The 11,196-nt window shown below is 37.3% G+C and overlaps 1 protein-coding gene across 1 annotated transcript in view; it reads right to left on the bottom strand.

Moving 5' to 3' along the window:
• The window catches only part of BANK1 (B cell scaffold protein with ankyrin repeats 1), a 312,144-nt gene extending 308,072 nt beyond the window's left edge, over positions 1-4,072 (bottom strand). Inside the window, exon 1 of the mRNA XM_036025976.1 lies at positions 3,733-4,072. Coding sequence (XP_035881869.1) covers positions 3,733-3,802 — 70 coding nt within the window. The 5' untranslated portion in view covers positions 3,803-4,072. The remainder of the gene's footprint in view (positions 1-3,732) is intronic.
• Between the last annotated feature and the right edge of the window lie 7,124 nt (positions 4,073-11,196).

Raw genomic sequence — 11,196 nt, forward strand, 5'->3', positions numbered from 1 at the left:
TTAGATACTATTCTTTATGTTTAAAAAAAGAAAAAGAGCCCTGGCTGGCGTAGCTCAGTGGATTGAGTGCAGGCTACGAACCGAAGCATCACAGGTTCAATTCCCAGTCAGGGCACATGCCTGGGTTGCAGGCCACAGCCCCCAGCAACAGCACATTGATGTTTCTCTCTCTTTCTTTCTCCCCCCCTTCCCTCTCTAAGAATAAATAAATAAAATCTTTAAAAAAAATGGAATCTCTCAATTCCCTCACCAAAGCTTAAAAAAAAGAATTATAAGGTCATATAACAACTTATTTTTAAATGATAATTTCTGAAATATTTGCTCTCCCTACTTTTATTCATTAGCTATCTGTAAAACTACTGTAATACATACTATAATATGTAAAGAAAGTAATAAAATAGCAACTGTAACTCAGATGATCAGGTAAGTGCCACTTACACTCTTAAAATGTGATTTATATTTCACAGGATTTTCTTTACTTCACATTGGGTTTTTCAACCCAGTAGTAATATTTTGGTAAAATAGATTCTCCATCTTCTTATAATTTGACAAAGTATCCCACAATTTTCTGTTTGATGCTTATTTTTTCACATATGTATATATTTTTAATTGGGTCACAACTGGTACTCTGTGATATAGGAAAATCTCATTTTGTCCTATTAAATTTCTATTTTATTCTTTCCTGTAACCACCTTCATCTAACACCATTTTAATCAACCCATTCACAGCTCCTCTCATTGCAGGCTTTTTTTCTCTTCTCAGAACTATTAACTACACTGTTTCCCTAAGGAAGAGGCAGTGTCTTTCAACAGGAAGCCATACTCCCTAATTTTTTTGATGTGAGAGTTTGGTGACTTCATTTATTTAAGTTTCTCCTAAGTCAACATGATCAGCTTCCCAATAAGGACTCTAGATTTTATATGTAAATATGATACTACTGACCAGTGGCCTAAAAATTCAAATAATAGCTAGCATGTATTAAGGAATTACTATTTGCGAAGGCTCCCTGAAAAGCATTTCACATGTATTTTCTCACTTAATCCTCAAAATCACTCTTTCAAATAAATGTTATTTTTCTGCCTGCTTTTGTTTTTTAAATGGACAAACTGAGATTATGACAGATTGAGTTATTCATCCCAGATCACAGAGTAGATAAGCAGTGAAGCTAGACTGGATGTGAGGCAGTCATAAGCGGGCATGGTCACCGACAATATGTGTTCAGATAGATGTGGCAAAAAGTTCCCTCTGCTATCCCAAGTATAACACCAAATATGCTGCTGTTTAAATCTGAATTCCTAAGCAATTGGATATTATAGAAGTATCTCATATCAAAGTGAAAATGCCCTAAGAAACTGCCTCTCATTAGTCTTATCGTATCAGGACCTTCCCAGCTGGTCTGAAGAAAGCAAGTTTTACCAGCCAGCAGAATAGAGTCAGAATCAGGGTATCTCCTTAGAAGAAGAAATCTAGGTTGAAATCTAAGTTGTTGACTATGTTGGAAAAGTGTAGTCAAAGTAAAAAGCTTCAAAAGCTTCAAGAACTTCAAGACAGAGGAGAGAGACCCAGAGAAACCATGTTCCTCACAGGCTGTGTATAAACATGTAGAACATGGGAAGACAGGAGAGATGCTCCCTGTTTTTAAGCTAATGATTTATTTAATTCTTTTCATAAGAGAATTATCAAATAATATTAATGAAAATAAAAAACTATAAGATAGGGAATAATCTGTGCTTTAATATTTATGCAGTCTTTATTGAAGGTAGCAGTTAAAATTAAATTTTAAAATCACTGGTTTTGGAATGAAGCAAATGGATAATTTCCCTTTCAGACATTGGTGGAAAGTATCTAATTCAACATAAATTACAAAATACAGTCTAAATACAATTTTTATCCACTGTGAATCATTTTTACATTGTTTTAGTATGGGGCCCCACTAAAGGACAAAGGGAACACTTGGAGACATCTCTGATGGCAGCATACACAGATGTCATCACAAGTGTAGTGCCCACCCAACGCCAGAAACACCTTCACAGGCATAAAACTGTGTTTACCATGTTAGATTGTTTTTGCCGTTTTACATTTCTATTACCACACAGCTCTGATGGGATGATAGCAGATTGTTGGTGAAGAATGGATGATCTTCACATAATTAATTATGGGACTATTGGCAAGTCAGTCCTCACCTCTCAGTTTTCTCTTTTCTAAAATGAAGGAGGTAGACTGACCCCTAAGCCAAGCCTACAATGCTATGGAGATGTCCAAGGCAGAAAGCAATGTCACACCTAAAAAGCTCTCCACTTAATAAAAAGGATTAATCTCTGAACTAGTTCTCTGGGAAGACTACTCATATCTAGGAGAGGGCCTGGGTTAATACCAAAAGTCAGCTCACTACATGACAAATTTCATTATTTTGGCCAAATAAGGAGGTAAATAAAGCAAGTGATGAGTACCATATTGGGAAAGACGAAAGGAGATGAAGGAAAGTGCAGAGAAGGAACAGGAATAATCAGAAAGAGAAAAGTTGGTTCACATCACTCTAGCATTATCCATAATAGCAAATACCTCAAAATATTAGTTGCGTATCAAATAAAATAAAAGTCATTTTCTGGTTGACATGCTCAATCTAAAAGTTTAAGACAAACTAGTTCATTCCATGTAACTAAGTTGTCAAGCTGAAATGACAAAAAAGCTAACCTGCTCTAGGTCCAGCAGCCTGGCTGGCTGTTGACTGATGCTAGCTAGCAAGGCTGCCCCGCTGTGCTCCATCAGAGCCACGATTTCAACAGTGTCGGTGTTCAATACTTAAACCTTGACACATGGAGAGATCATGGGTGCCAACTCCGTTCTTGTCGTTTTCCATTGTCACAAATGTACTTCCCATTTTAACTGAAAACTGGTTTTTTAAAATTTATATATTAACACATACACTAACCCAGAGAAGCAACTGAAGCCCAAACTATATTACCTGAAAAATGCTAGGAAGCTATGAGAAAATCCATTCAACAGATTCATAAAATTTTACTCAGGTCTTCTTTGTGCAGTTCTCACTGTGAACATCTCCACTTATCTTGATACTAAACTAAAGGCATTTTTGGAAAAAAATCAAAACAACACTTTTTATAATATAAAGTTCACAAATGCATTTAAAATACTTCAAAAAGAACACACTACAAAAGCCTTGATGTCTATTTGACCTGTAAACTCGTTTATGTGTTCAAACAAGTTGACCGTTTTTCCTTTTAACAAATTATCAGGTGAAGTGGTCCCACATTAGCCAGATAAGCAGGTCACGATCCATCCTAGCAATTTCCCAGGTTTGATTGTGTAAGGCAGAGCAAGTAAACAGTGGATGCTACGAACAGGGCATGGCAAACACGGTTTTGCTGTAACATGTGGAGATAATTTTTAGAATTACACGTAACTTTAAAACACCTGCACATCTTTAACACGTTCCAAGGTGATTTTAGAAACTGGAGGACTCTCTCCGAGGTGCTCTGTAAAGTTCTAGTTACAGGAAAGCTGGAGAAACTGGCCAGCACACAGATTGCGCTCCTGCCTGGCACGTCCAAATTTCCAGCAAAGAAGCTGGACTGCCAGATGGACTGGCAGGCAGAGATGGGGGAAAGTGGGCAGCCCTGGTCCCCTCACTGGACCGCATGGTCCTCCTGCGTGGAGCCCCTGAGACTCGAGGGTTGCCTCCCACTCAAGTGCTCCGAACACGCGCCCACCCACCTGGGGGCGCTGGGTCGCTGGGGGGCCGCTGTCGGCCCCCTCCCGCTCTTCCCGGGGCAGCAGGCAGCATCGCGTCGCTGAAGCCAAGGCGCCTGCAGACAGGTGCCGCAGCGCTCCCGACTCTCCGGACTTGAAGTTCTTGCGCGCAGACGGTCTCTCGGGCCTCGCCCCCCGAGCTCTGAGCCTTGCTCCGAGCCTCGGGAAGCTGGGGCCGAGGTCCCGGGAAACGCAGCTCCGGCACTCAGGCCGCAGGACTGGGCTCAGCTTTGCAGGGCACCCGAAGGAAGTGAAACTGCTCTAGGGCTTGCTCTTGCAGCCTTTTTTTGACTGGTTTGGTTTCTAACGCTCTATGGTCCTGTTCCCTCCTCACCTCTTCACCCAGGGTAGTTTCAGAGCTGTGTTGCCTGTCACTGCAGCTTCTCTGTCCCATTCCAGGTCTTCCACCGTGCCCCACTCAGGGTAGAAATAAGGATATCAGAAGGAGACATAGGCTGGAAAAGGGGAGTAATAGGTATGAATATAAAAAAATAGATGTATGAATATAAAAATAAAGATATAGATAAAGATGTAAATGAGATATATACTAGTTTTTTAAATAGTTCATTTGGCCCAGACTTTCTAGATTAGATTCATACATTGTAAAGTCAAAACTGGGCCCAGCACAAAATTAGATACGGATCTCAATAGGTCCTCTAAAGGAGAGTGTCCTTTGTTGCTTTGTTTTCTTTACAGATAGGAAAAATTCAGAGCTGCCCCATACCCTTAAAATAAATTTCCCTTCTTCTTTCAAAGTTCTCTACATTACTTTATGGAGTTAAAAGAAATGTTGAAGACCAATGAGAAGATTTGGCAATAATTGTAGCTAAGTGGCTCTGACTCCCTTTTGAGAACAGAAACCTGAAAGGAAGGCTTGTGTTGTGTAGCAACTGTTTACCTCATACAGTCTTTTTTAGAAATACCTTAAATATCAAGTATCAAAATGTTAATTTTTCACATAACTGGACTTTTAAAAATATTTATTTTATCCTTACCTATGGATATTATTTTCACTGCTTTTAGAGAGAAAGTGGAGGGAGAGAGAAACATAGATTGGTTGCCTTCCATACCTGCCTGGACCCAGGAAAGAACCAGCAACCTAGGTGTGTGCCCCACCTGTGAATCAAACTTGCAGCCTTTCAGTCATGCTCCCACCAACTGAGATACACCGGTTAGGGCTGAACTTGTTTTCATCCCTTCTAATAGAATGAAGAAAACTTGGAAAATATGTTAAATGTCAGCAAATTTTGAACACTATTACATACTTATGTGTTTTCCAGAACGTCCTCTAAACTCATAATTGATTTTAAGTTGATCTCTATATTTGAGATAATGAAGAAATTTTATCTAATTTAAGAAATAATATATTGACAAGTTTATTGTCTTCTGTGAATACCTCTTTACTAAGACACTTCAGTAAAATAAGGTAAAGACGGGGGGTTTATATTGCAGTGTACATAAAAACTCTGGGTCAATATTTTTGGAAACCCAGTTCTCAAGACAGCATTATGTATTTTTAAACCAGCTAAACCTACTGGGGAAACAATGTCAGTATTTTTAAATTTAATCTTTATTGTATTTTTTCTGTAACCATTTAGTTCCTTTATACCCATCTCTCCCAGCAATCACCACACTGCTGTCCATGTCCATGAGTCCTTTTTCCTTTTTGCTCAATCCTCCCGCCCCCTAACATCCCGCACACTAGCTCTCATCTACTCTCCATCTATGAGTCTGTCTCTGTTTTGCTTGTTAGTTCAGTTTGTTCATTGACACATTGGATTCTACTTGGCCATAAAAAAAGAAGAAAATTTTACCCTTTGCAACTGTATGGATGGACCTGGTGAACATTATGCTAAGTGAAATAAGCCAATCAGAGAAAGACAAATACCATATGATTTCATTCATATGTGGAACCTAATGAACAAACAATGTCTTACTTGATGCAGTGTCTTAAATGATACTTTGACCAATATTTTGTGAAGGAAGAAAGAGACATAAATACTCCAACTTATGCTCCCCAGTTAAGCATCCAAATAAATCTTCAAAGGCATCCCTCTGAGTTAGTTCTGTGGAAATACATAGTGCTCTTATCTACCATGCACACAAAACATAATAAAGATAGTCTTCTTCAGATGGCAAATTGTAATGGAAAACTATCCTTATTAACTATTTTTTGTGTGCATTGAGCTCCCTTCCTGGATGAGGAGCCCGGGATTGGGAGTCAGAAGGCTGAGGGCACCATGTCAACTCTCCATCTTTCAATCTGGGCAACCAGGGAATAAATATTTCTATACTCTCAGCTAAATGAGGAAATTAGAATAATTATATTGAAGTCTTTGCCAGCTATATAACTTTATTACCCTATTCCCTATAATACACACAGAAAAAAAAACATTGACAATACATAGGACAATTAAGTACATTTCCAGATGCTCATCTTCACTATTTACATCAGTATGATAATGGTAAATGGAAAAATGAAAGCAAAAATGTGTTTAAAATTTTGGGCTGTTTTTTAAACTATTTTATTTAACAAGGCTTTATATTAGAAAAATTTTTTAAGTCTTTCATTAAAGTCCAAAAATTAGCTCTATATTTGTTTCAGGTACTGACTGAGAACATAATTCTTGTTCAGAATTTATGAAGTAATGTTTTAACTCATTTACTATTTATGCTTTTGTTTCATTACTTAGTGCTAGCAACAGCTACTCTGTTATTTTTTTTTAAGTATTCAACGTGCCAAGCACTATGTAAGTGTTTCACAATGTTCAAGTAATCTGATTTTTTTAAAAATACGGTTTTAATCATATTTTACAAATGAGGAATCTGGGTTTTAAAAGTTTTAAGTGACAGAGCTGGAATTCAATCTTTAGTTTGACTCTGTAGCCTGCCCTCTTAACAATCCTCCATTCCTTTCAAGGTCACACAAAGTCATTGTGAAATATTTCATAGACGTCATCGGCAATGTTATACCTACACACATATTAAAATTGCTTTTGTTTTTCCACCCACTTTCCCAAAGAACAATAATCTCATAGAAATGAACATCCACATCCTTTAAAACAGACATGAACTGAAGTCATAATTCATTACAATGTTGGCGCCACTTGGCTGAGGATATGTAGGCACTGTTTTCACGAAAAACGAAAATGTGTGGTGATCCCATACATACAGAGGTGGTGACTTCAGTCTTCCATGTATTCTAACTTTGCCCGTGCATTTATGAAAAGATATTTTAGACATATTTTCACTCATTTCAGTCTTTTTCTCAGTGTCAATTTCATCTTTAGTCACAGGTGACTTTATTTTTTCCCCAGCTTTCTCCCTTAAAGAAATGATACTGTCTGAAATGTTGGGTTATCTCTTGGTTCTTGTTCTTAGGGAGAAGGCCTTTCGTAATTCTCACACTGAGGTGCTTTTCAGCCAGAAGGCCACCAACAGTGTGTAATTGCAGGTTTCTGGTTTTACCTGTGTTACAGAGGGACAAAAATGTTAGCCCCAGTTGGTTCCCTGTTTCTCAATATATCGAACTCTTGGATCCATTGACTTTTTCCCTTGCATTCTTTTTTTCTAGCAGCATATTGATGACCTCAATATTATTTTGCACTTTGTGGAGATTATAAGAGCCTCATGCTGAGTCTTTGTCCCAGTGAGTGGAAGGCTAAGGCTGCTCACTGTGTTCCTGCTGCAGCTGGCAGGGCCGGTTCCTTGGGCCTTATGTGGACTGGATTATTTTGCTAATGCTGTTGGCTTTATTTCCTAAATAAAGCATCCATCTATTCTACAAGTGAAATTGTATTTTGCTTCTTCAAAGCTATTTATTAGTGGAGAATTTTCCTCTTGAAAAACATGTCCAGATCTTTAGACACTGAATTATATTATTTTCAAAGGTTATTATTATGCTTTTTATTTGCTAGCTCAAAACTATAACAATTACTGGAAAGGTCTGAAGGAATTTCCTAGCAATAGTATTTCTTGTTGTTATGGGAGGCTATCTTCATTTTCTTATCCCTTCTCACATTTAGCTGAATTCTTCAATACTAATCTGCATAAAGGTGGTCCTGTCAGTATATTCACATCATGATTCCCAGAACCTGTGTGTTTACTACCTTACGTGGAAGGTGGAATTAAGTTAAGGACCCTGAGATGAGAAGATTAATTAAAATTATCTAGGTGGGCTGAGGTAATCACAATGGTACTTATAAGAGGCGGGAAGATCAGAGAAGAGACATGATGAGGAAACAGAGATTAGAGCAAAGTGCTTGTAATGTGGAGAGAGGGCTACCATCCAAGGAGGCCTCTAGAAGCTGGAAAGGTGAGGAAACAGAGTCCCCTGCAGAGCCTCCAGAAAGAACCAGCCCTGCGGGAACCTTGATTTTTAGCCCAGTGAGACTGATTTTGAACTTCTGACTTCCTGAACTGTAAGACAATAACGTTGTGTTGTTTTAGACCACTGAGATTGTGTTTATGTACTACAGCAGCAATAAGAAACTAACACATAAATATAGGGTGATAAATTGTTTGGGGAAATTCATTAATGAAATTCTTTTACATTCTTCTAAATAAACATATATGAAAGAATATTCAATTCTTTGTAGCATTAATTTCTGAGTCTCTATGGAGCAGTATTTCATGATTAATTGGTGGCTATTGTAGCTTTTTGATGCTCCTTTCTGCAGTGCTGTCAGCACTACCTACTTGCCTCCATTCTCTAGTGGCTGTGGAGAAGTGCTGAGTCTTCTCTTTTCTGTTTGATTTAGGATGACTTGTTGAACTAACCAAGTTTTCTGCTTATACTGCAGCTGACATCACTCCCTCTATACTCTGGCCTGTGCTAACAAGTGAAAAGGAGTTTGTTCTGTAAATCTGAGTTTTAACAACCAATACTATAAAATGTTTGAATGTCAAGAACTCCAAACTCCTCTATTTCTCTTTTTGATTGTTTTGAATTTCTTCGTAAACTCTGGTAATTTGCTTCTATTTTTACCTTATAATTATTGATTTTATTAAGATTTCAGCTGCACTCCCTACCTCACATATAATTGAGTTTTTCTTAGGACTTAATTCACCACAGGTCTCTCAATAGCTGAACCTGTTGGCTTCACTCCACTACAGGATTGAAAAAGGAAACATTTCTCTTCATGTTGTCATTATCCATTTTTAATTCATATAATAAGAGTTTAGTAAGTACCTACCATATACAAAACAAAGTGCTGGGCACTGGACATGTAGTGATGAAAAGACACAGTCCTGGCTTCCAAATAGTCTGCCTTCTGGACATCCTGCTTCAATTTTAGTGGGGGGTGGGGAGCAGGGAGAATTGTATAAGATATAGTGGCAATTGAACACTAAACAGACTTGTGGCAATTGAAAAATGCCTTTGGACTTTTGGATGAATCAAGAATATTCTTGTAAGTAATATGACTATAGGGGCAGTATTTATTATGAATAAATCATAGTAAGGAAATTTTGAAATTGAGAATGTTTGAAACTAGAAAACAACAGGAAGTGGTTGAGAAAAATTTTAACAGGAAGAGAAGCAGATGTTTCAGCCAGTGGTGTAACTAAGCTGTTACTGCTTGGGGAGGGTTCTAAGAATTGTGTCCTTTGACAAAATTCAAAAATTGAGAGAGAATATAGAAGGTAGTTTCCATGTCTACCACACAATTTCGTAAGACAGTGAGTAGCTTGTTAACAGTTTAGAAGAGAAGAAAATGCAAATATTTATTTGAAGCAGGTGAAATAAGTTTCCTTCTAAAGTCCAGGGATTTTTTTTCTTTTCAAACTTATTGCATTTTTTTTCCATTACCATTTATCCCTCTGACACGCCCCTCCCCCAGCAATCACCACACTGTTGTCCATGCCTATGAGTCCTTTCTCTTGGACTATGACCTGAAAAGCAAAAGCCATTACAGTCCATGTATGAAACACCCATTCAAAGAAGAAAAAGAAGTCAGCATAATGGACTCTACAAAGAGCTAAAAAGGGGAATGAGAACAGAAAGTGGCAATTCATGGTGAGAAGTCTCACTAAAAATGAGTTTTCATTTTCCAAAATGTGTATAACATGAAACCAATGACAAGAGAACAGTATTTCCTGCAAACCTTCAGAGAGGTAATTTTGCACCTTTCCTGTGGCTAGTTTGGCATGCATTTCCCTCCTTCTGAGAGATCAGCTGGGTGGTATCAATGTGTGAGTCATTTATGAGATTTTCAAGTACAGGTTTCTCAGTGCACAGGCTCTGTACTCTGTCACAGACTTCACGTAGAGTTCATGCAGCCTGAGCCTTTGAGGAATGCAGGGGGAAGCACAGGCCATATTTATTGGGACCAACAAAATAATATTTCTTCCTGAAAATCTCTTGGAATCAAAAACATCATGTATGGCTTAGAAGGAAAGAGGGGGCACTATTCAGGCGTGTGTTAATTGTGAGTGTAGGTCAAATATACTTAGGAGAGGGATATTTAAAACTATTTTGGAAGGAGAGAAGAGTTTAAGCCATGGGTAGAGCTACCTCCCTTCTGGGAGGTAGCTTGAGTAGCCATGAAAGTAGAAGTAAAGGGGATAGTGAATTTGTCTGATGGTTAGAGATGTAAGTGAGGGAGAACCTCAAAAAATTTGGCTGAGGAATCTAGGAAATATTTTTAATCCTGTGAATACCACTGAAAATATTTTGTATAAATTTTTTTACACTTGTTTCCTACTGAAAAAAAAACCTGCCCTTTATTTTGGAAAAGACTGGAAATAATATTGAAAAGTAACCAAAATAGAAGAAAATACATTTAAAAATATATGAATAAAAAGTTATTTTCCCTCTATAACTACTTACTGATTATCTTCTATGTGTATAAATTCTAATAATGATATATCAAGGATGAATATTTCATATGATAAAATATATAATTCATTAACAGAGCTTAAGAGTATAATAATTAACAGACAGTATTTATAAAGATTCAATTTAAAACTAAAGAATTTTGATTGATAAACTCAATGAATATGTGCCATAAAATAGCACTAATGAACTTGAAAAAAGTGAATATACAAAACTCTATTACAATGGATTAGTATCTAGTCATTCAGTAATTATACATCGAACACCTGCTATATGCCATAGTTTATATCCTTAGAATATTTCCCATAACACAAATAAAAGAATTGTAATAAGATAATTCTAATAGAATATTCCAAACTTATAATAGAGAAGAGATACTATTAGTATATAGTTGATAATATGGGTTACATGCCATATTTAACAGATTAAGGCAGGGCATAGGAGGTTTTGGCTAACCTTCAAGTGAGGAAAACCTTCCCTGAGGATGAATTATCCCTATTCCTGACTGATTTAAACTAATGAAAATACAGTGTCTAAAGTAGTCTCAATCCAGGAAAAGGCAGTTGTTTCCTAGTGCCTTGCAACTATTTTCA

This window comes from Phyllostomus discolor, chromosome 1 (assembly GCF_004126475.2).
Source record: "Phyllostomus discolor isolate MPI-MPIP mPhyDis1 chromosome 1, mPhyDis1.pri.v3, whole genome shotgun sequence".
In the NCBI taxonomy this organism is placed as follows: domain Eukaryota; kingdom Metazoa; phylum Chordata; class Mammalia; order Chiroptera; family Phyllostomidae; genus Phyllostomus; species Phyllostomus discolor.